Source organism: Phaethon aethereus, assembly GCF_964289735.1.
Source record: "Phaethon aethereus genome assembly, chromosome: 8".
NCBI lineage: Eukaryota > Metazoa > Chordata > Aves > Phaethontiformes > Phaethontidae > Phaethon > Phaethon aethereus.
This window is the reverse complement of record NC_138584.1, coordinates 17,465,942-17,492,253: the sequence shown is the minus strand read 5'-3', so window position 1 is coordinate 17,492,253 and position 26,312 is coordinate 17,465,942. Positions and strand designations below refer to the sequence as shown.

Genomic DNA, 26,312 nt, shown 5'->3' with positions numbered 1-26,312 from the left:
CCCAGCGCCCGGGGCCCAGCGCTGCTCCTCCACCTCTGCCCCGCAGCTCGGGGAGCGCGGGGGGGCTGCCTGCTCCCGCTTCGGTGGGTCCGGCTCCTCCCAGATACACTACACCAAAAAGCCGAAGGTACGTCCGTGACTAGGTCACCGAGGTGATCCCCGATCCGGGTGTCGATCCCCTACGGCAGAATGTGAACCCTCCTTCCTAGATACACATCATAATGCCAGGGCTTTTCCCCAGTAAAGAAGAAATATGCTAAAAAAAAGGAAAAAAAAGTCTAGTTCAGATCAAGATCATAATTCTCTAAGCCTAAATCTCTTCCCGCTTTTCTAACCGCACTTTGCTACAATTTTACTCCCCTAATCAATTTTTGTTTATTATTGCAAACTGCTTGCGATGTTAGGAAGGATTGATGTTAAGAAAGGTTTCCTAATATGAACTTATTCCTTTCCTGTTATCTTTTTTGTATCTTTTAACCATAACTAGTTTCATAAGCAGTTTACACTAGCCCAGAATTAGTTGTACAATATCGAGCATAGAACTGAACATGTCAAACGTCCAGCCTCATGCATAGCTTTGCAGGGAAGCTTTGCACACAGTGGTTAATGTGCATCATTTTCATACCACCGATGAGATCCGCTGAAGCCCTTTTTTTAATTAGGAAAATTTGGCACCTGAATGTTACATTTTTGCCAATCTTTGAATTATCTTCATCATTTTAGAATTATTTTCTACTACCTATTTCTATCGAAAAGAATGTTCTCCTTTATTCAATTTTTGCTCTATTGTTTCTAGAAGGTAAATAAATTATCCGGCACTTCTTGTGAGCAGACTGACTACCGAGAAGTCACCATTTCTTGGTATTTGATAACCTTTTATTAGGGCTGACCTCTGGGGACTCTCCAGACAAGTGGCCACACGAAGTCACAGTCGGAGAAGGGGATCCACCCAGCCAAGTGTGAGAAGGACTCCTTTGTAATGAACATTAAAAAAAACCCCTCTACTTTCATCTTGCTCTAAGAGCCTCTAGCACAGCATATTTACGGAATAATAAAACAGGGCTTCAGGCCTTTTCTTCTCATACATCAGTAACGGGATTCTCATGTCATGCTCATATGTTCTGTACGCTATATAATTTACCGTATCTCGCTTCTTATAGCTAATAGCCTCAAATACACTAAATGAAATAAATCTTCTGATACTGTTCTCACACGAGAATTAAATCACGGCACAAAACTGGCTGAGAACACCCCTGCGACAACTTCTGTCCCCTCCTCCCTACGAGGAACTGTTAACCAGGCTCACCCTGGCTGTTTGTGGTGCTCATTTATTGATGCCCAGTACGACCCATCACTCTGATTATTATTTATTTGTACCACCACCCAGAAACTTCAAACGAAATCCCTCGGTTTAGTACCCAAACCTATGCAGACACAAAATTAAGAGGCTTCCTTTCTCAAAGAGCTTATGCTCTAAAGAGGTGGTGCAGGCAGCGGGTGGGAGGGAAGAGCAGGGCGTTTGCAGGCGCAGTCGTCACGGGGCTGGCTGCGCGCACAAATAAAGGGAAAACACTGCCTCCAGAATTAACTTTGTCTCTCCTTTGCACTGATTTTAGGAAGGATAAAAAACTGCGGAGTTAGAAATGAAAACAGTGAATGAATGGCTCTTTCTGGGGAATAACATGAATCACAATCCACCAAGGTAACCTTAGACTTTCATTTCCAAAGTAATAAACATCTGGGATTTTTATACCCACTTAAGTCAGTGGGAAAACGCTACTGTAAATTATCTGCCCTCAAGCCCAGAGGCACAGCCCCAGCCTGCAGACACCCGAAGCCCGGCCCACGGAGGCTGCGCACCCCGCGGCGGGCGCAGAGCCCGCAGCCCCAGCACGGCCGCCCTCCAGTCCGCAACGCTCAAACCGCCTCGAACCGACACCCGTTCCTCGCGAGTCCCCTTCCGTAGGGAGACAGCGCGGGTGCTGAGGGGTCGGGGCGCAGATTTACGGGCGTCCCGCTGCCCCTGCCGGCCTGCGCCCGCCCTCGGCCCAGCAAACACCGGCGGCGTTCCTGCAGCCGGGCTGGTGCTGCCTTAGAAGCCGCCCTCACAGACGGATCCAGCGAGGAGGGGAAGCCCCGGTTAGCTCAAACGCAGTTTTGGCGTGATTCAGGGTGAGGGCCCAGGAGCCCACGCACAGAACCGCGGGCAGCGCGTCGACGTGACCCTGCAGGCATCCTGCTTTGAAGTGACGTGTAAGACGCTTTCGGTGGCCGGTGACGACCCCTGCTAAGAACTCCCCTACTCCTAACCCCATACGGGGCACTCTCAATTTAGTCTCACTTGGAGCACCAGATGCTCTAATTACACCATCCTGATCCTCTATAAGGTGTACTGGATGAACAAATGCTACATCTGTAGCAGTGACAAGTATTATTTTTAATCACGTCCATGACGGTTTCATTCCGAGGTTCAAGAACCCTCTCCAGCAGGCCCATTTTATGTTTTTACATGACCCAGGAGCCTCAGTGAGGAACTCCTGAGATACATTCGGTTGTATCTGTTTACGAAAAGTCTCAGGCACATAAGGCCGCGAACACTTCTCGCCCATCTGCTCCATAAATTTTTCTGTAAGGCTTATTGCGGAGCACAGCAAATGAGTTGTAGGTGGTCAGCTGCGGCTTTCTGGTTCTGCTGCGGTTGCTGCTCAGCGTGCGGCAGACAGAGCCCGTACCTGCGTCAGCCCGCTCGGTACGATCTCTGCCCCGGTGCAACCGCGAGGTACAGCGCCTGAATTACTGTATCATCGGCAGCATCTCTTAGTGATCCATTTTACCCTCGTGCTGGGGTAAGCACACGGGTGCTGGGAAGGACCTTGAGCTCTGTAAGTTATTATATCCTAATATTATAGAAAAGAGATGTTTTTCCCCTTAATCCTGATGACATGCTTAAACACAGCCCAGGACAAATAGAAATCCAATGCCCTGGAGACTGATTATCCAGCACTGACAATTTTCCAGATTACCCTTTCCTGTTCTCACAGTTGATATTTCTATCATTGCCTGCCTCCCGTCCTCTTGGAGTCTAAAGAAAATTTCTGACAAGTAGTTCTCTACCAACTTGCTTGAAGAACAGCAGCGGTAACGTCCAACGTGACGAGTGACCGTTCAGAAATAACCAAACATCTCGGTTGCACACAGAAGTATGAGACAGAAAGCCAGTATCTCCGTCAGCTGCGACACTCAGCTCTAACACACTCACTGCCAGCCCTCTCCTTTACTCCAGATCACACACAGAACTTAAAGAGCTAATCTGATTCCTCTCGTGCTCATTTCAGAGTATTCATTGTGTTTGAAAAATCAACATATGAAAACAGTGAAACGTAAGTTAAAGGAAAAAGCACAACCAAAAATGAGGAAGACAAGCTCATGTTCCGAGCGGCAGAAACAGCAGCAGCACGGCCACCCATTAAACTCCACCAGGCTCCACATTTGTTCCAGAATGGTTCATGTCACAAATGGGATTTGGGGCAAAAAAAGAGGAGGACAAACAAGATGGTGTACCTTCTGCTCTGCAAGCATTGCCAGTCTTGGCGAATTTCAGGTCCTCATCTCCGCTCTGCCTGCTATTGCCTTAGCACAAGGGAATGCATCGGTAGCCCTTAGTGCAGGCAGCACTGGGTCTTTTGGCCATTGATCCTGTCTGACCAATCCACTTCCCAAATTTCTCCATCATCAGAATATCATCTGTGACCAAGACTCATTGCCTTCAGGAGTTTCTCATGGCGAAAGCCCAAGTGGGGCAGGAAACATGTTGTCTTCTATTTGCCTTGTTTGAGCTGAGAACAAGCAAGCAGAAGACACAAGTCAAATGTATTTGGCTAGAATAACCATTCTCGGTACTGAGTGTTCACAGCAGAGCTGAGAAGATCTTTCTAGAGAGCTCCAGCATCAGCTAATGCCTGCTTTACTGACATATTTCGGCATTCCTCTCTATTCAGGTGAAGTGTTAAGGTTTCTGCAACTCCGGTATCTCATTTGCCTTTAAATTGTGCCTTTTGTCCTTGCAGTTTGTTCTTTACATGGGTGAACAATCTGAAATCCACCTACTTTCTGAAAAAAACCAAACAAACCCACCTTAATTCAGATATTTAAATTTAAATTAAAGATATTTAACTTCTAGAAACTGTTTATAGAATTGTTGTGTCTATAAGGTATTCAGTTATTTGTTTACTTCACAGAATAATTTTGATTAACAGAATCAAATATGGGCAACAGGGAAACCGGTGCCTTTTGAAGGGACTTAGAAGCAGAAGTACTCCGCCAAACGGAAGCTATGGAGAAAAAGCCCAGCTCGTGCATCCTTGCCGCTGCCGGGCTTCTGGGACCGCGGATGCTCGTTACACCTTTACCGACTTTCTTGAGCAAGACCGTAACACGTCTCCACAGCCCACGCTGCCCGGCGCACCCCTCACCCAGTGCACCTGTGAGCAAAAAAAGCACGTGGAGGAGATTTATAGGCAGGTGGCCAAGACACACCATACCTTCGGTTTTAATCCCCAATTTTAAAAGGCATACTCCTGCACGAGGTAAAAGCAGGGCCATATTCACGCTTCTGTTACGAGAAGAAGCCGTGCCTACGTTAAAGCAAATGCGGCGTGTCCCGGCGGCGTCCCTCACCGCGCCGCGCTCCGGCAGCCCCAGCCAGATGGCCGGTGCGGGAGCCTCTTGCGGGGATACATCTCTATGGAGGAGGATGTCGCACCGCACTGGGTGACCAGGCTGCCCCTGAATGCAGCTCCGTCACGGTATTTAAATCACATTAAAGCTTCCTTTTATTACGTACCCCCTTGCGATTTTGCCTGGCTACATTGTAATTACCGGCCTTGCCGCAGCACACGCGGGTCCCACCGCTCGCTCCCCCTCCTATTCTATGGGAAATGACTTATTTTGCACAAATCCTAATGAAAATACTGCGGTCAGATAACTCTCTCCTTTTCATCTTGCGTTTCCCATTCTGTCGCGTAAGCCGTTTCTTGTGTGGGAGAGAGACAACAAAATATTCAGGTTTACATGCGTTTTTAGAAACGGCAGATACACCTGTTAAGGTTCCCCGAAGTAGTTTAAAAACTTTTGCTATTTCCTTACGCAAAACCCCATCTTGAAGTATCAATATGTTTTCCCATGTCAGACGTCAGCCGCGCTCGTTTTTCAAAAATACTACATTTTGCATTTCTTATTCTCCACCTGTTAACTTCTCAAATAGTGTCTTAACAGAGATGCATTTCACAGGTCCACAGCACCACTGCTGCCCTTGGCCATGGCTCTGCCATTCTCCCATTTCCCGTTACGGCACTAACCACACTTAAACACCACGATGATTTCATAACTGCCTTGCTGTTGTCATAGCTTTCCTGTTGAGTGAGATCAAAACCATTTTGACTCTTAACCAAGGCAAAATACCGACGCGGTGAAAGGCTACGCTTAGCATTTCGTTTGGTTTCATTCCTCGGTGCAGAACCGGAGACGGGCCTCGTTAACCCCTGCAGGCAGAGCCCACCTTCGGCTGGGAAAGCAGTTCAGACCCGCAGGTAATGCGGAGTGAGGAATCTCACCTTTGCAAGTCTCCTAGAATTAACACACACTGTTAACGAGAACCTTTCTAGTTAAAAACGACACAACTAAGACTCTCCTGGGGGCAGGCGAAAGAGACCGAGAGAGAAAATACATGCAGGGAAAGTTCAAAAAAAGCAGGGAAAGGGCTCAGGCTTTCTCTGACGCTAAACGAGCTCCCCGCGACCGCAGCGAACGCTAGCGCCGGCTGTGGGCAGCACGCGCTGCCGCTTGCCGGCAGCTGGAATGGGAGGCACTTGAAGGTCTGGATAGATCTGCTTCCATTTTCAGTAACTGCTCAATTTTTAGTCTGATCCCAAACCGCTGGGTCAGAGCTTTCTCTCTGAGCACAGTAATAATGTAACAGCAGAACAGATTTTCCAGCGTCGGTCAAATTCCTCAGAGACAGAAAGCTGGAATAAAGCACCGAAATTCAACGTCAGCCTTGACTGCTTGAGGATGGGGAGCTCCCACCAGCCATTCAGGGATCTCTGCAAGACCAGGACACTAGCTAAGTGCCTGGCACTGGATAGCCAGGATTGCCATTTTCAGGTAGTGACGATGTCTGAAATATGGAAGTCGAGAGCAAGATAAGCACCTCCTGCTTCAAAAAAGAAAAAAAATAAAAGATCTGTCCACTGTAAATCTGAATGCTACGGTGGTAGGTATCATATACATCTGAGCTGCAGACGCTCTTCCCTAGCATACCTGGTGCTTTCCATTTCTAAGGTAACAGGATGAGAACGTAGTCTGGACCACCACACAACATCCACAGCCCAGCACACAACGCCTGTTACAGCAGGAGCGACGGGAAAGCTGGGCTTCCCTCTCTCCTCCCCAACCTTTATGAAACTCGGTGCCAGCGGCTGCAGATGGCAGAAACCTGCAGGTTGCTGATTGTGTTTGCTGCTGGCAGCGGGGCGAGGGGCTGCTCAGGTACTCTTGGCACATTTCCACTTAAAAATCTGAAACCACAGTTTAATTTCCTAAGAATTTAAGGCTAGCTATCTCATTCATCATTTACTAGTAAACGGGCTGAAATTCTTATCTCCAGTATGTTTTTACCAGTTTTTAATAGATATCCCTGTTTCCCTTAGCTCAAAGAAGCTAACCAGCTGCTTGTTCACAAAAATCAGTCAAGCAAATGCTCCATTTTCTAAATAGAATCACGGAATCATTTAGGCTGGAAAAGGCCTTTAAGATCATTGAGTCCAACCGTTAACCTAGCACTGCCAAGTCCACCACTAAACCACATTCCTGAGTGCCACAACTACACATCTTTTAAATACCTCCAGTGAAGGTGACTCAACCACCTCCCTGGGCAGCCTGTTCCAATGCTTGACAACCCTTTTGGTGAAGAAATTTTTCCCAATATCCAATCTAAGCCTCCCCTGGCGCCACTTGAGGCCATTTCCTCTCGTCCTATTGCTGGTTACTCGGATAAAGAGACCAACACCCTCGTCGCCACAACCCCCTTTCAGGTAGTTGTAGAGAGCGAGAAGGTCTCCCCTCAGCCTCCTCTTCTCCAGACTGAACAACCCCAGTTCCCTCAGCCGCTCCTCATAAGACTCGTGCTCTTCGTTGCCCTTCTTTGGATGTGCAAATACTTCCATGGTTTCAGAAAAGCTGTCAGAACAACAACAACAAAAAGGGCAACAAAAAAGAAGCCAGCAACCTATCTTTATGTGGACAAACCAGAAAGATGGTACAAGGTGCTCACTTTCCCAGATGGGCTCGTGCTACGTAAGGTAATTCATGAGGCAAGAGTTTAGCTCCCATCAGCAGAGTGAACGCCAGTCCTGGGTTGGTACCAACTGTAGAATTTGGGATTTTTGTTCTGTGTAATTTGTCTTCCAAAGTAATTCTAAAATCTAAACATCTCCTCCTCTCCCCACCACTGAGGCAGAGACAGCTGCTGTCTCCATATAAAATAAATCAGAAATCAGGCCATTAGCTATATTTTTAAGAAGACTAAGCAATACTCTCTCTGTGTTCACATTGATATAGCTTACAGGACTTTCCCAAAAAAGCTTCATCACTGGTAGCCAGCGGTGAAATAAAGTCCTAAGGAACAAGAGGGATGAAAAATTAAGAAGAAAAAGCAAATGTGGATATAAGCAAAAACTGAGGAAAGGGAAAACAAACCAAGCTAGGAATGAAGATAATGAAAACGGTCAGGTTAGCAGCCCAGTGAGACGCGGCTAAGTACCATCCCCAGATGGGAACCTGGGCCTGAGGGCAAAGAAATGAGTTTGGGATCCTGGAAGAACACTCACATTCTGGGTCAGGGTCTTCAGTTGTTTATTAGCACTCGTGGTCAGCTGCAGTCGGGGAACGCTGGGTTTAGTAGCAGAGGTTATTTCAATGAGAAGAGAATGTTATAAAATGATGGATGTCAAATAGTCAAGAGGAGAAGTTTTTTGGAGGCAGTGAATGGTAATCCCTACATGAACAGAACCTGGAAAATTCAGATTTCAGTACCAAGTTTGTGACTGAGGCCATATGTGGGAAGCTCGTGCTCCTTCATGACAGGACCAAGTGTCTATGAGTTTACACACAGCACTTAAGAGGCATCAGTAAACATACTCCAGATGGCAAAGGGAATGGGTACAGTTGACTCTCAACACAAGAAATTTGATCTAAAATCTCTTTTCCCCGTCACCGCCTATTTCTTTAACAGTTTGGGGTTAAAACTTATTCCTTGGCTATTCAGCTAAGGACAATATTTGCCCTAACTTCCTCGCTGCCGGGAACCTAAACACAACCCTGAAGATTTGGAGTCACAGCAAATGCAGCCATCAGCTGCATTTCAGAGAGGACAAAACAAGTGTCAACCTCAGGCTTATACTGTCTCCCCCTGTTTGCAGTTTCTGTTTCAACCTATGGGGTTTTGTTTGCTTGTTTGTTTTTAAAAGATTTTTTCCCCCTGCTTCTTTATCCAAATAAGCCTATTTTCTTTCTCCTACTTACACACAATTGTTTTTTCAGGGAAGAGACGGATGAAAGAATTATTTCTTGACAGCAAGACTTGTACCTGGGTGACACGCAATTCCTTCTTTGGGTAAACGCAGGTTAATGGTGTTAGCCTGCATTCTGCTTTATCAGTCACTTCTTTTCGGAAGCCGTTTCAAAGAGCACAATGGGATTCAGAGCTTCAGCATTTGTTGCTACAGCAGTGAGGATGGATTTGGATGAGTTTCAGAGAGAGCCACAAACATGATTCACAGCTGCTGCTGGTTTAAAGACACATAATCAAATGTTTAAACATGTTAAGTTTCCAGAGTTTCCCACAAACAGATTTTCTGTAAGTGGTAGATTGATTAGTTGGTAATTGAGGAGCAGTCACCATAAACGTCTTGCAAGCGTGTTTCATGTTGCAGGTCTTCGACACAAAATGAGAGGGATTACCGTCATCGCTTGGTATGTAAACCTCAGCTCTCCTGAGTTAGCACCACACTTCTAAGTGAAAAAACAGGATAGAAAGCCCAACAGTTGTGATTTATACACACATATAGTACACGCACTCCAGAAGCTGTGAGCAGGCTGGCTCCAGGGCTCCCTTCCACCCCCCACCGGACACCAAGAGTTGGACTTTTGAGGTCTCTGGGCTCACAGTTCCCAAGGATGGCGTTTGCCTGGGTTTTAATTGTAGTAAAAGAAGTGTGCAGGGCCTGCACGAGAAAGCTCTTCCAGGGCTTTTGTAGCAAACTTCGCCTCCACCTGGAGAAGAGGCATCCCCCGTAGGGATGCATTTACTCGTTATTTCTAGCCAAAATAACAGCACGTCACAGCAAACCGCCTTCGTCACCAGCCACGCCCCACGCAGTCCCTCCGCCGCCCGTGCTGGCACGCGGGAGGCTCCCGCGCGTCCGCTCAGGCAGCCAGAAGCACGTCCTCGAAGGGGAAGCGCCGCAGCCACACCGCCGCCGCGGCCACACCGCCACACCAGCTACTTGGACCACGAGGCTTTTCTACTTGATGCACTTCAGTATTAGGAAGAAGTTTGATAAAAAGGCTGTTAGCTGACATCTTCCACTCTTAACAGGGGACTGGGGCACTGAAGTCAGAGGCATTTCTTGTTTTGCTTTTTTAAATACAGGTTCATCAGCCTGTAGTGCAAGCAGAACTGAGAACGAGCAGTGCCGGAGCAAGACAGTGTGGAGGGAACCCCCACTCCAGCCCTTGTTTTAAAAACAAACAAACAAGCAAGCAAACCCCCCAACACTTACAGGCTATATTTGATCAACCTCTGCGATTTTGTTCGTATGGCGTGTGCGGCTGGAGAATGGCACCAAGGGCTTTCATGCTGCAGCCGCAGACTGCGGGGAATTGCGGAGCGCCAGGCAGGCTGCTGGGTTCTGCGGGGTCTGGGTCCGGGGACCCGCGGCAGCCACCGTGCAGCGAGAGCCGAAGGGAAAAACCGCTTCTACCTGGGAAAGGCGGCATCAGCAAAACTAGGTTGTGCGGCGCGAGAAGGGGGAGATGACACGCCGATGAGAGCGGTCGTTATTTGTGATTCAGCTTCAGATTTGGGCCCCTGGCTCTGGTGATGTTCCCTCCACCACCAACCCTCGTCCTGGGTCTCCAGCACTGGAATGTAAAAATACGCTCGCCCTGCCTCACCCCTCCGAATGCTCAGGCGGCCACAGCCCGCAAAACTGCCCTCTCTGCCTCGCCATGCAAGTACTCGGGTTCAGGTGGAAGGCCCTGGTTTAAGCTCGCCTCCGAACGACGGGAAGAACACCAAGAAGCCTGCAGTGTTAAAAAGGAACATTTTATTGCAAGAGATTACAGACCCGGCACTATGGCCTAAATGTTTCCGTTACATCAAAATTGCTACCCATGTACCAGGCAACAGCACCTACAAAGCATGGTGGATTGAAATATCTGAAATCATAATGCAGTCAGCTTTTTTAAGTAAATACCAGCCTAAAAAGGTTTTTTAAAAAACAAAGTCAAAACTATATAAACCCATTTCTTGTAATACGAAACTGGTGTTTTAAGTATCCAGGCCTTTAACTACGGTGATAAAAGGTGGAAGTCTGTTAACCACACTGCTCAAGTAAACAGGCTTCTTTCACAGCCCTTACCATTTAGTTAAAAGCAAGTACTCGTTATTCACTATTAATTTTTCCACATTTGTTCAGACAGCGTTTTCCTTCTGCAGGTTTTCAGGATCAGGTAGAAGATTGAATGAATAACCCCTTTACATCACTACTGACATGCAGGGTAATTTAGAGCCACAAATGGCCCAGAAAAAACACCGGTATCAAACAGCTCTGCAGGAACAGATCTCCCCGTCTCAGTCCCGTGATGCTGAACTTTCGAGACTTTAGATGGATGCCCATCTCTGAGCTCCAGTTCACGACTCACATTCCTCCTGTGATCCACTTACCTCAAAGACCTTGGCGATTTCCCTGAGCGTGGCTGAAAGGCAGGACTTTGAACAGGCACAGAGCTCAAACACAGAAAGTCTGGCCTGGGACATAAGCCCCAACTGTTATGATCCCCGTCTTTGGCAAGTTAGGAGCTCGCTCTCCCTCCCCAACGGCTAGCGTCAGCTGTTGTCTGGTCTGCGCTTTTTCTCCCATGGAGAAGAGTCAGCAGCTCATGTCCTGACACCGCTGGCTGGGTACGGTCAGCCCTGAGGGAGCAGAAGTTGGATCTGCAGGCAGAGCTGGACCACCCCAGCTTGTGGGTGCAGTCCGCCTAACACAACTCACGCAGCCCGTAAGCAGCAGTATATGGCAAACAGGAGTAAATGCCCAAGGGTCTTCGTGAGCCAACATTTGTTACTCACTTGCCTCTATCTCCCATTTTCCATGCATACAGCCTGAACACACTACCACCTGGCAGCGGCTACCACAGGCCCTTTAAAATCGCCTTTCCAAGGTCCTGCAGAAACCTCTTTTCAAGGAATGCAAATAGAGTTTTAATTTTTTAAGATTATTTGGAAATATCACTGGGACTAGGGGAGAGAGGCAATAATCTTACAAAACGTGGGGGACGGTCTTCTACAATTTCCCAGGCTTCTCTAAGCATTCTGAAATTCCTTCATAATTTTCCAGAGGTTGCTACTTGAGAGACCTTTACCAGAAACTAGGGTAAATCCAGAAACATGTAAGATTGTGGTACGCAACCAAAATCAACCAAGCAAATATCACTATGCCACTGCAGCCTCTAGTCTGACACAATCTAACCAAAGCAGACTAACACGCGCGTTCGTATGTGCAATTTTGGAAGTCTAGCTCTTCAGCACAGACTGCCATAGAATCTCTCAAGCCACACATCTCAAAACATGAGATTCATATAATAAAGTGACTGACTTAATTAGCTCTCTTCTGCCAGATTATTTAGAATCTCTGTAACTCTGGAAAGGGGGACTTAGATCTCCTTGTAGGTAGTGACCGAAGATCTGTATTTCCAAACAACAGAAACCAAGAAAACAAATAGCCCCACTTCAGGACTAGAGGCTAAAGAAAGCTTGCGGGTACTCTATTATTATTATTATAATAAAAAAAAATTTGGTCTGTATCAACCATATATGCAATTAACTTAATAATCAGAAGAGTTCTAGAACTCCTGTATATATTCCAAGCTATACTGTCCAGGATCTGATGCAAGCAGGGCACACAGCTCCAGTGCACCCGCTCAGAAAGCCTGCCACTGAAAACTGCTGCTCCTCCTCAAAGGAATCTCATTTTGGAAACCAGTCAGGCCTAGAGCTGCCTGCTCTTCAGACACAACCTTGCATTTTAGTGTTACACAAAGCAGTTCACTACTGGGATTTAATGAATTACATAGAATTAACTAGATTTTTAATTATTATGAACCTAGTAAGAGTTTTTTGCTACTGCTAAACTCTGCATGGTATGGCTTCACCTTACAAGCATTCTTAACAATACTAGATAAATATCATTTGCACTTAATTGATTTTTTTTCCTCTGTTAAAGAGCCACAAAATATGGTGCTTTCACAAGCACCTTTTTTGGTGAGAAGGGTAAACAAGCACTCTATTAAAGCATTATAAACATTCAAGGTGATTTGATCACTTCCCTCTATTCTGTTTCAACACGTTGCTGTAAACCTTCCATTTTCACAGCGTATTAAAAAAAAACCCCCACAATCATCTACAAATTTAGAGATTTGTTAGTCTGCATACACAGAATTTGTCTGCAATATACTTCAACATCCCAGTTATCTTTCCTAAAAATCTCTAAAGTATTCTTTTCTCCAGCCTTTCAACGTAACGATGTAGATTTTCCAGTTAAAAAAAAAGGGGTGGTGGTGGGGGGGAATAAAATTTGATGATAAAGCTAAAGTTATCTGTAGCAACTCGTACAGCACTAATTTAATGATTGCCTTGATAGAGCCAGGATGGCCTTGTCTCAGGACTCTGTCCCGCACAGCTGTGCATTTTTAGCCCGTCTATTTTACCAGAACGTTAACAAGCCTCGTGGGTTACCTCTAAACTGCGCACATACAGGAAGACAGACATTTATTTATCTTTTCCACCAATCAAATGTAATGCGTCTGTGAACAAGTCAGTTTATTGCAAGTAAATGTACTTTTACTTAAGATCATGAGAAGATTCTAATCTCAAGCAAGACAAATCAATTTCACAAACTTAATTCACACAATGCAAATAAATGCTTCACATTATAGACATTTAGATTTTCTTTAAACCTTTTTATTTAGAGATTTTTCTGGTAAGGAGATATACCATAGGAAAGCAATTTCACTGGCAGTGAGGTATGTATATACTCTACCAAAATACTCCTCTTGTTTTAACTGCTTTTAACTTTATTTACATATAAAGAAAATATCAATGCATATCCTTGGCTTAACTACAGTATCTGTTACCCTATATGAGTAAAATGAAATGTTACTTGCATACAAAATCGATTTGTAGAGGAACCTGATTTGATTAAAACAAAAATCATGTTCTGAAGACAGTTTAAATGAACAAACACAATTCATCATGACCAAGACACCTGCACCGTATTTCCATCCTCACAGCACATTTATTTCAGTAATTCTGTAAGTAGGTCCTTAGCATGAGCATAGTGTTACAGTTTTCATACATATAATCACATCCAAAACAAGCTCTAAAATTTAAGTTGTAAACATTCTCTTCATATGTAGAAACATTTCAATCTGCGTTCGAATTTTCTAAAATGATCAATCTTTTAAACAGAATTATAAATGAAAAGTCTACTCTAACCGTGTAGTGAGCAATGCTTATTAGTACATTTCTACAGTGTTAAATAAAATAGTAGAGAGGCAAACTTCTGTAAGCAAGTCAGGCTTTGAGTAAATCATCATAAAGAAACAAACTTGTTAACAAAAAGATGCTTTGTAATAAAGAAAGTTGGATTGAATCTACTATGATACAAAAACATAAGGGTAAATACCATCTTTGTTGACAAGTAGGAGGTAGCATGGATGCACCACTTTATTGTCAGTGAGAAATGCAACTGAAGTAAAGAATATTTCCTTACCACAAATTTCCAGTATTATGTACATATTACTCTTAGAAATTTGTTTAAACAAGTTTCCCTCCACTTTTTAGTACAAAAAGCCTCATGTGATTTAAAAAAAAAACAAAACACTTACACACCTAGATAGAATAGTACTAATTGCCCTATTTGAATGAAACAGTCTCTTGAACTATGAAGTACATGATATTTAATGCCCTAAGTTGAGTAAATTGTATTAGCAGTTCTTGGTATTATACAAAACACTACATACATACAAACAAAATATAGTAATATCTTATTTTACTATGTAATTCTTTTTGGAATAAACAGAGCCTTGATTTGGGTAACACTGAAGAGAACATGGTTTCTTGGTTTTATTAAAATCTGTCTTTTAAGTACCCATGTGCAACAATTTAAAAATGGCTGCCATACATGTAATGGTCTTGTATTGATAGTGAACACAGTAACTGACAAAACATAATAAACCTTAAAAACACATCTTCCACCCTATATAAAATATAAAGACTACTTACTGTAATTGTTAAGTATTCAATTTATTTTGATGTTACTGTAATCCACTTCCTCTATTTTTCTGTCTTTAGCATTTATAAACATAATTTAGTGTAGCAATTTATTTTAAAAAATGACAAAGTATTTCAAATTTACATCCAATTAAAATTTAAAATGTTTCCTTGTTCTATGATGCTGCTTCTGCCATAAGTAAAGAAAATGAAGTTTCAGTAATTGAAGCAGGCTTTTTAAGTAGTGATGTGACTTCAACCATCCCAGCTCCAGTCCGTGGAAGATTTGCGTTGACAATGTGTCGCTGCAAGTGCTTTATCCAGTCTTCTTGAACAGACAAAGGTCCTCGAAAGACCAGACCACAAAACCTATGCAAATATTAAAATTATTCCATCAAGATATATCTAGCTCTACTGAAAAAGTTTTAAAATAAAGACATTAAGTGGAAAGTCTTAATTTTCTTGCAGTTTGTTTCTACTTATTTTAGTTGAAAACCTTAGTACTTGAGTTCATTTATAGTAACTGAACACAAAATATTTGCAGTTTATACAACCTACACTCTTACATTTTTAACACTACCAATAACAATCTGTTGTTCTTAAGTAAGGTTTCTTTTGAAGGACAGAATATTACTCAGACATGACCAGTGTAGAGAAACAGTTGGCAACCTGATAACCGAGTATGACTGATTCAAGTCCTCTTGTTCAAATTAATGAAAACAGGCAACTGCTTCCCCCCCTTATTATTCAATTTAACCACAAACACATTTACAGAATACAATCTTAAATCTTATGACTAAAACTAGCAAGCTCTTAAGAACGTGTTCTTTCAATTAAAATAACCCTATGTACCTGCATCTGAGTATGTAAACTTCATCAGCACTATGAGGTAATGGCAGCATTTTTTTCTTGCTTCCAGATCTTGACCTTGACTTCTTTTGCTTACAGTCTAAAGCTAAGAAGAGAGAAATTTCCATATGTGAAAGTGATACTTTAATGAGTGTTAACTAAAGAGATATTTAGTAAGCATCCTCTATAGCAGTAGTGAAAAGATAGCTACCTCCTTGTTATTCTACATTTAATTGTAATGTAAATCCAAAACAATTACAGTGTGCTCTAAGAAATTTACTGGCAAAACACATTAAGCTATTTTTTTAGTTTAGCACAGTGCTTGCTCTTAAAAGACTACATAATTGACATTCAGCATTAAACTGTTGTTTTAGTATTAGCAAGCACCTACTAACCTATTGCAGAATTATACAGCAGCAAAGCACCACTGGAAATTCCCTTTCATGCATAAACCGCTGTCAAAATCTTGGAACTCGTTTTGTAGTTCAAGTACCATCATAAGACCACTCATGTTCAACCATGTTACAACTTCACGAAGTTGTAGCTTTCAGCTAATGCAATCAAGAATTTCTTGTTTGAATAAAACACCTGCTATTTGTTTGCAACATCAAGCAAAAGTTTGTCCTTTTATTCTAAGAATTTCAAATGAAGCTTTCCCCCTCATTGTCTGAATACTAATGCATCTTACAAAAATTATGTATTAAACCTTGGCAGTGGGAGCCGCTATTAGGACAATCAACGGGGATGGCAAGGCCACTTTCTAAATTCAGCCTAAGCATTTGAAACTATGTATGAAAATAATGTCTATGAACAGGAAACGCACAGCAAATGGGTTCAGTTAGCACTGAGGTTTGTACCTCCCATAAATAGATGTAATAGGAATCGGTAACAAAACCTGGAGATTCTAAGAAGCAGCCAAAGTTGGAGGATGAGGGCATTAAACTGAGTTAATATTGTTATGATGAAAACAGCTGATAAAGCTCAAGAAAAAACAAGAAGTTCGGGACTGCTTGAACTGAGAAGTGTATCTAGCTACACTCTATTTCAAAACACAAGATATCAACACTAGAACTCCACAGAAACCTGAAAGACAGTAAAAAGCGGTATTCTTGATACCAAAAAGGCATAATGCTATGCTACTGAAGGATCTTAGTAAAATTTAAAAAGTTGTTACACTTGTTTTGACTCCTGTAATATAAAACAAAAGAATAAACCTCTTGGTATTCTGAAGCGTAAGACATCATCCAGTGAGGCAAAACATGCTGATTTAAAGAACACACAGTCCTCATTGCATCCTTCATTTTTCTTACATCCTCCAAATAAGCATATCTCAAGCTTTTACCCTGTAGCCAAACTTTCGACTCGTATCAAAGATACACCAAACGTTTCCCAGTTCCATCCCCATATTTAAAGATTCCTAGAGTATCTAGAAAAATTAGAATTAATTTTTGAGGTTTGAAGGTACCAGAGAACTAATCAAACAAGCAGAAAGCAGATACCAAGCTAAAGAGACCTCCTTCAGGCCCCGGGTCAAGCTGTCATTAGGCAGATGAGTCTCAACAGCATTTTTTCTGACAGTAACAATGAAAGCAGTCTGGCTATAAAGGCAGTAACCCAAGGTAGGGGGGCGGGCGGGAGGAGGGATAGAAGCGGCCGAGAAAAACTTCTGGGAAAGTGAATAGGTAAGGGGTTCTTAATGCTTTATGCTCTCATCAAAAGCATATTTCTCATATAATTAGGAAGAAAAAAAGCTAACTACCTTTCAGGCTGTAGGAATTACTAAGTAGTATAAATATTTTACATACTGCAATATCAGTAACAACATCACCAGAAATGTAAGCAGATAAAATACTGAAAACCCAGACATCCATTATCTCAAGAGAGCTATTTGCATGAGGGACAACTTATCTGAAGCAGTTATTACAGCAAAAGTTTTGCCATTGCCGATTTTGCAGAGTATCATGAGGAGGGAAATGGAATTCAGTATTATCCAAATGCAAACGCATCCACGAGTTGCATCTGATGTCAGTTAGTGTAAAAAAACTCCAAACAAACCAACCAACCAACCAACCAACCAGAGACAGCAGGCTCCTTCTAGAAAAAAGAACTAGCTTATTTTCATGTTGGCAAACTTAAGACATTCATTCCCATCAAGAAATTTGATTCTACTCACATGCATCCCAAGCATTTCAGAGAGCTTTCACTTTCTTACTAGACCTGAACTGGTCTTCTGCAACAGGGCTCCTGAAACCTAATGGTTTTGTGTGTGTGTACGTGCAATCTTCTAAGAAAGCCCCCCTCTGAACTACTGGCTGATTGAAAACCGTAATTCTAACACCACTTATCAGAGACGTGTACCATTAACTGCCACATTAATTTCATTTTTGTTTATCCAGAGAAGTCACATGCACAGTATGTACTCTGTTGCTATGATGCTTACAAGTGCTTGCAAGCATCAAGTAAGTCACACCATTGCCTCACTCCTAAGAAAGCATAGCCATGTTTGGACTAAAACTCAAGTTACTGTTCTTCCAATGCCTCTACTGTAACAAAGCATGACCACGTCAGAAAGTACGTTTTTAGCACTTTCGAAAAGAGACCAAGGATACTAAGCTGCATGGAAATTGTAGCAAATTGCCAGAGACAGGCAGGAACTACCTACCACTAACGCCTACTTTGTGGCTATCACAGCACCCAAGCTCTCATCCTTCATTCTCCATAAAGGCCCAATTCGTTTTGGAAGAAGCCTCCTTCCTTCAAGTTTGGCCACCTGATGTTTCCTAGTTGCTATTCCAAAAACTTTTTGTAAACAACCAGTTACACCACTTCATCAAACCTCTAATACAACATAACAGAGAAACAACCCATTTAAAACAAAAGACAATCAAACTTTGGAGGAATCTCCTTGAGGCACTCAAGTTCAATTTCAGAGCACACTATTTAGAAAAATACATGCTAGGTAAAAAGGCTGCATGTAAAAACCTTCTTTACCTCTGTGACCGTTTATCAAGAAAGACTACAAGCAGATGGAGATAGATCAGAGGCTAAAATGAGCACGCCTAAGACAACATAGACTAGAAAAGACACAATTAGAAGTCCTTCATGCTGTGACATTTGGTCTGAGGTTCAAAATTAAAGTGCATCTATGCTCATTTGCACGCTCTGCTTCTTGATGTCCCCCAACATGGAACACTTCTCATTTCAGGAAGACTGAAGCTGGGTCTTTATTCGGACTTCATTATTTTTGCATCGTGTATGTAAGCTAACACAAGTTGAATAACTGCATGCATAAATGGATCTAATGAACCATTTAAAACCACTGCCAATTAATAAGTAAAAAATAATGAATTATCTTTCTTGTATATTTATTCACTAATTTTTCAAATTCAATCACTTGCTATCTATCCTCATCATTACTCCACAGTAAAATGCATTAAAAAAACGTTCAGTCATTTGCTCCCAGAAGGACTTATAGGCTACTAAAAATTAACTGATCATGCCTGTTGATCAGTTATAACTGTAACAGTACAGAATAAAGACACACAAAGTCAGTGTATCTCAGATTTCTGATGTAGCTGCATATGCTTCCACAATAAACTTCCCAAAGCTACAATTTTGACAAAGCTGTATTAGAAATTATTTGGAAGCGCAGCGGCCACAAGAACGGCTACCTCAGTCATACCACTGGCTCAATGGCCAGACTCCTTGCTCTGTATTTTATTGCTCTCACCCAAACTTCCAAAAAAGCAGTCTCCATCTACAAAAGCAAAGACCAAAGACAACAGCTGGTGACTCCCAGAAGATGACAGCTGGTAAGAGGCCGCGTATGTAAAAAGAGTCAACAAAGATAAGATGTAAAAAGTCAAGGTGCAAGAGAGAATCGAGACACTTGGGAGGGGGGTAGTGGATGGAAGCAACGCCTAGAGAGAAGAAAAGGAAGGAAGCTGGATATATAACTATACCAAGAGCAGCGAGATGCATGTTGAAGATTTTGTGTAGCTCTGTCCAATGCTCTAAAGATAATCAGAGGAAAGAAGCAATTTTGCCACATGCTCTGAGAAACACTAATGTGTTACTATTCATCAAAACACGTATAAAAGGAGATTAGCATCTACCCAAGATGAGCTATTAAATCATTACATGGTTCAAAACTGGACTGCATAACAAACAAACAAAAAAAATTACTGTTCCATTCAGGCATCTGAAGATCATCATGCAAGCACTAATACAAAAGCAAGTAATTATCCAAATGAACCTAGCCAGGCATTTGCTATACAGTCGATCCATACTGTGTAACTATAGGCACAAATTATGTTTAATAAACACTAACCTTGAACAGCCAACAGCCTAGAAAGTTCCACTTCTAGGATGTTTTTCTGGAGTCCATTCTCAAAATTTACCATTATGCTTAACTAGGTCTATTATACTGCTAAAACTGTCAAGTTGCATTTGGAAAAAAAAAAAAGGTAAGATTTTACTAAATGTGATCAAATTACTGACTCTGAAGAAGCAGGGGATCTGCTAGAAAAGCAATACGATAACAGTCAATGCCAAAAACATAAGCAGACAAACTGAAAAACTGAGTAGAAAACTAGTACGTAAGCCAACAAGGTCTCACTTTGGTGACATGCAAAGATTACTATTATTTCTTTTACTGAACAGTAATGGCTAGATAGCTCCCATAACAATTGCAAAAAAAAAAAAAAATTAGAGCATTCATGTTTCCACACAATTATTTAATTACAGCAAGAAACGGAGACAAATATTCAACCAACTTGATTCCTTTTCAGTAGTTACATTTACTTTAGATATAAGAAACAGAAAACAGAAGGAGGAACCTGTACAAATGTATCCTCATTGTCTCCATACAGGTTTCAGGCTGAAGCAAAACTGAAGACATCTTGAAATTGTTCTTGACTGCAATCATTTTTTAATAAGAAAAACTGAGATCTCCCTAAGAACAACACTCACAACAAAGTTTAAAACTGGTGTGTGCTAGTGAAATCTTGCATTGAAATAATTCTCTTCACAAAACTTACAATATAAAGTGGAATATCAAATAAAACCACTGTTTAAAAGTATATTTTCTCATCTACAAGACTTGCATTGAGCTTGCTTGAATGAATGAGCGTGCCTGTACTCGGCACTGGTGAGGCCGCACCTTGAATACTGCGTTCAGTTTTGGGCCCGTCACTACAAGGACATTGAGTTGCTGGAGCATGTCCAAAGACGGGCAGCGAAGCTGGTGAGGGGTCTGGAGCACAAGTCTTATGAGGAGCGGCTGAGGGAACTGGGGTTGTTTCAGTCTGGAGAAGAGGAGGCTGAGGGGAGACCTTATTGCTCTCTACAACCCACAAATGGGGGTTGTGGTGAGGTGCCTGTTGGTCTCTTCTCCCAAGTAACTAGCAATAGAATGAGAGGAAATGGCCTCAAGTTGTGCCGGGGAGGTTTAGACTAGATAATAGGAAAAATTTCTTTATTGAGAGAGTGGTCAAACATTGGAGCAGGCTGCCCAGGGAGGTAGTAGAGTCACCATCACTGGAAGTATTCAAAAAACGTGTGGATGTGGCACTTTGGGACATGGTTTAGTGGGCATGGTGGTGTTGGGTTGATGGTTGGACTTGATGATCTTAAAGGCCTTTTCCAACCTTAACGATTCTGTGAAAAGTCAACAAGCAAAGTTCACAAACTTTGCACAGGTACGACTGTTTTAATGGTAATGACTAAGTTAATATAAATACACACTGGTTGCATATGTTATAGCTAGAGCTCAAGCCTCTGTAAGTCACTGGCTTCAGTGAAAGGCCTTTATCCATCTTACAGGCCATTTATTTGGCTCAGCTCCAGCTTCTGAGATCAGAAGATTTTTTAAAAAGTTTTGTTTCTAACCTAATTTTGTTTCTAACCTAATTTTAAACAAACTTCTAGGTCCAATGATAGAAGACTCAATAGTTTTCTTTCAGTTCTTTTAAAGAACGTGGCAGCTGTTCTGATAAGTATGCAACTATTTCGCTAGCAAAATACGTTTCTTAAAGAAAACAAACAAAAAATCCTGAAAGCCCTTTACAAGTTACCTTCACTTTTCCCGTTTAGCAAAAGGGAAGCTGAGGTACAAGGAGCCTGTCCAGGATCCAAATCTCTGTATACCATCCTGTTTGCCACAGTGTCTCCTCCAATAAACTATTGTTAAGATTTCAAAGTGCAATCTAAATATATAGCTATTGAAAAATATTTCACCAGTAGGTATATAAGCAAGTAAGTTACCACAGGGCTAAGATCAAATCACAGCAGTGGTAAATGAAGTGCACTATCATCATCCTTCTATTGAGTAGATAAGAAAACTTTCAGAATCACTAACTGAAGGCATACATTCCTACACACTGGCTATTACTGCACCTGCTGACTTCCTTCTAAATCTACTTTGTTATAGCATTAACTTAGTATAATGTAAGACCTGGCAGCCACAGGCTTAGTTTCTAAAAATATTTCTTTTAGCTTTCTGTAGAGAAAGCCTGAAACTCAGTTTGTCATTCTTAGCATAATGAATTACATCTGCAGGTGAAAAAAGAAAAGATGGTGCATTTTTTCCAAAGGATTATGTAAAAGTCTGTGCTTGTTGACACAGAAAACTGATGGTTACTCTTCTTAATCACTGATATTCCAGACTTCGTATCCCCAAATTTTCCTCGCTATATTCCATCTCTGCTCCCCAATTTGCTGTTGATCGTATGAAGTGCCACTAATCTCAGCAATAATCCAAATAAACTCAGAAATTGCCTACAGCCAAGCAAACTGCAGGTCTCTGGAAATGAGTCAAAATATGGAATATTAAAGGAATTTAAAAATGAAGTGTATTTTAATTAAAAAAAAACCCCAAAAACCAAAAAAACACATTAATAGCAGTGCCAAATGCTGTAATACACTCACTCCATGTCAGACCAGGCAGGTTTTGGGTTGCGAGCCAAACAGGAAATGAAATCAACTACATACAATATGTTGTTAGAAATACACAAACTGTAAAATTAATTGATTTTCCTATTTAGTAATTATATGTACCAAACTGTAAAAATTACTTGTTGGTTTGTTGTGGGGTTTTTTTTGTTTGGTTTTTGTTTTTTGTTTTTCCCCCCCCTCTAATTTTTTAGATACTTTTGAACACTTCATTAGAAGGCCAACTGGTTTTGAAGTTGTGATACTGTAGGAGAATGAATTTAAGCAACCATCTCTTAGTTTTGCTTACATACCTTAAGTGTTGGATCCAAAATAAATGAGTAAGAATGAAAATCAGACATAAGAGTGGACAACAGCAACATATCTTTTTTTTACAAGTTGCTGAAGTTTTATGGCAAATAAATTGTTTACCAGCAGAAGCTTCAAAATTATTTTGAATTAACATATGCTTTTGTCCAGTCTGATGAGGAAAATGTATCATAGACAGACTTGCTTTTACATCTGTAACAAAACATACCTGTCCCAGTCAAAAGTCCAGCACTCTTCTTTCGTGCATAAGCGCGTAAGTGGTTGGACAGGCTAACAGCACTTGTAAACGTCGTATTGCAATGCACACACGTTCTAAGCTTCACAGGCATACCTATCATTCAAAAGAAAACTATAATCCAGTTCTCTCTTCAAAAAATGAAATTCTCAAAGCTTTGTAAAAAGTATTCTGCAATAAAGATGGTTTAAAATATATTCACTGCATTGACGCAATTGTTTAGTATATTAGAAGGATCCAGGTTAACCGTTATTAGTTTTCCACGTAGTGCTTTAAGCCAAACCATGTTATTTGAAAAAGAACAGAAAGGAGGCAACTTGAGCCCATTAGGCTACTCTGCATTTAGTATCTACTATCAAGTTCCTACGGATCTCCACATTATGAAGCTCTACTCCCAAAATACAATCCTGCAATTTCAATAGCACAATTCTGTTGAGAAATTTCAGAGCTTGCAACATTTCCAATAAAGAGAATTTAAAAAGTCTAGTTGACAAAGTGGTAATTGAAAGTGTTTTACCCATACTACTGAAGAGCTCAATACTAAATTAGGCTGCTGTTGAAGGCTTAGAGAAAAAGGTGGTAAAACACACCACTGAACGGCTGTTAGACAAAACATTTTGTTCAGTGCATTTTCTGTTCATTACTTTAGATGCGCAATCGATAATGAAAGTTAATGATTTGAAGTTTTTTGCTAAAATCTTTGTGCTAAATAAATGATCAACAAAGCAACATGCTATTTATCACAGGAAAACAGTGAAACAATACTGAACTCCTCACTTACCAGACAAAGAAACCATTATAACTTACTCCCTGCTCAACTTCACCATAATGTTTCTCCCTTCATTTTACCAAAGATACATTGATTTGGTCAACTATTTCAAGTTATCTACTAATAAATTATTAGAAGAATAACTAAAAAAGCTAAAACTACTCAGCTGGAAAGCCTCTGTTTGCAGGAAAGGAAGAATCCTATTCTCCAGCAGCCCACAGAAGACATGCTGTTTTTTCAGGCAAGTTACAGAAGAAGAACACCTGGTTGGTAAAAACCTTTTTAAAAACTAAAACCAGAATTAGAAGTATTTGCCTTTTTAGGAAAAACAGAAGGATTTCAACTTGATGTTAAATATTTTATTAACTCAACTGGCACAGTGCGTTAGTTATCAAATTCTGTTACCTCAGCCACAGATAATTATAGGGCCCCATTCGTAACTGTTAGTATTATGCAAGCATGTTTATTTTTACCTGGTTGTTCATCACAACCAAACAGGTGCTACCTAGTATTCAACAGTAAATATTAAACAGAAAGCAATACACTGTCAGGTTTGGCAAGCTATTCCTTTAGCATTGTTTTCCAAATCATTAAGCCTGTCAAAGACACACTTCCTTTATTAAGCAATCTCCTGTTTTAAAGGACAACCACAGACGTCCAGAAGACATTAAATGTAGTTCTGTTCTACCTCTACTATGTCATTTTAGAAAGCCACCTTTGTTAAGAAATTGATTGCCACACTTTTGTAGTCCCCTAAAAGAACTTCCGAGCACATTGGATAGTTGTTTTCATTTGTTTCAAAGAAGACAAGAATATAGGTGAAAAACTACAAGGCACTGCCAGTTTTACTAACCTGCACTTGGTAGTAACAAGAAAACCAACAGAACAAAAAAAGTCAGGGTTATAAAAATAAGATCCTGCTCCTCAATCTAAAGAATCCTGCAGCATTATAAGGTGGTGTTCAAACAAGAAACAGGTAAATGCGAGCTCTACATACACTTAAAAAAGGATGTTGTAAGAATTCCCCAAGCCTAGAAATAACTCTTATGTGACAAGTAGGTTAAAAACATCACTATAAAAACCTGCTTTATTAGTATACAGAGTATCTAGGAAGTTGATTATAGAATTGTTTCATTAGCACAATTCTCCGTGGAGGGGCAATCTCTGTCCGTATCAGTCAGGGGCTGTGCATTAGAAACCTGCTGGCTACAACTGTATTCCAACAAAGCCTGAACCAGCACAGGTCTTCACTCAGTATAGACAGGCCCTAAAGCAAGCATCAGTTTCTCACAGCAGCTGCAATTTTGAAACAAACAAGAATTAATCTATGGTGTAAGAGTATGTTTGCCTAAAGCCATCAAAATTAATTGACAGTGATTCACCAATTTGGAATATTATGCATTTATAATGGTATCAACAGTTCTGTCAGTTTGAGCAAATGCTGCTTTGCACAAACCTCAAAGATTTAAATGAAGCAGTTCCCAAACCAGCTCTTTTAATGCCCAGAAACAGGGTTACAAGCCCAAACATTTCAGAACTGTTAGTCTACCAAATATGCATGGATACTTCAACTTGTTATTGCAGGATGTGTCTTCTTCCTTACTGAGGCTCATTTTGTGTCCGCTGTGAATTTGTATGCCCAGCCATATGCAGAACAGGAACTATGTTCCAAGCAAAAACCCCTCAGTGCTGCTGAGTGGTTTTTTCACTTTAGGAAAAACATGTCAGAAAAATTTGCTGTGCTACTTCTTGCAGTCAGTGTCCTCTGGAAATGAAACAAGAATTAAATGAACATAATCCCCAGTAAAATACTCTGCAGTTGTACATTTTCTATGAATTAAAGGATTCTTTGGAAATGTTGTCAAGACAGCTAGAAACATCTTCTTACCTGACTGCATAGTCAAGTCCATTTTTTGTGGCTGATACATCAATGGACTGTCTTCATTTAATGGAAGAACACATTTCTGAACAAACCTCTTTCTTGCAGTTTGATTATGAATCTTTTGAGGAGAAATATCAGGATTCCTTTCTTCTCCTAACCTCTTATTTTTCAGGAGTTCTATCAGTGTAAGCGACTGATTTTTTTTCCCATCGTGTAGTACTGCTTTTGTTTCATCACATTCATTTAGGAAACTCAGCCCTTCTTCCTCCAATGCAGACACAGATGTATCTTCAGTCTTTAGGCCATTATGGTATGCTTCAAGAGGTATAACATTCTGAGATAAAAAGTCATCATTTGATGCAAATTTCTGAGCAACAAACGGTCTGGGAATAATGCGGCGACTGTTCAAAGCCTTTAGGATTTTTTCATACTTCTCTTCATTTTGCATCATCTCATTCAGAACGCAGATCGGAGACTTGTGTGCGTCCCACTTGGTTTTGCCAAGCCTCTTCAGGTGTCCTCGCACATGATTAGACAATCCAATTTTAGTATCGAACCAGCCTCCACAGAGCTGACATGTATGCTCAGAGGAAGTTTCAGATTTCTCAATCGCTAGAAAGAAAATAATTTTCATGTTTTTTGACAATTATATACAGTTAAACATTACAATAGCAAAGCACAGGGACAAGAACAGAGGCTTTACAAC

The 26,312-nt window shown here is 41.3% G+C and overlaps 1 protein-coding gene across 4 annotated transcripts in view; it reads right to left on the bottom strand.

The window, feature by feature from the left end:
- Positions 1-14,787: 14,787 nt before the first annotated feature.
- Positions 14,788-26,312, bottom strand: part of ZNF644 (zinc finger protein 644) — a gene marked incomplete at both ends in the record, with an annotated part of 51,380 nt that continues 39,855 nt past the window's right edge. For 2 of the 4 annotated variants that reach the window (XM_082003233.1, XM_082003235.1), the window contains 4 exons: positions 14,788-14,980; positions 15,464-15,566; positions 22,929-23,051; positions 25,613-26,218. In XM_082003233.1, the coding sequence (XP_081859359.1) occupies positions 14,788-14,980; positions 15,464-15,566; positions 22,929-23,051; positions 25,613-26,218 (1,025 nt within the window). The remainder of the gene's footprint in view (positions 14,981-15,463; positions 15,567-22,928; positions 23,052-25,612; positions 26,219-26,312) is intronic. The other 2 variants (XM_082003236.1, XM_082003234.1) reach the window with 1 other exon arrangement.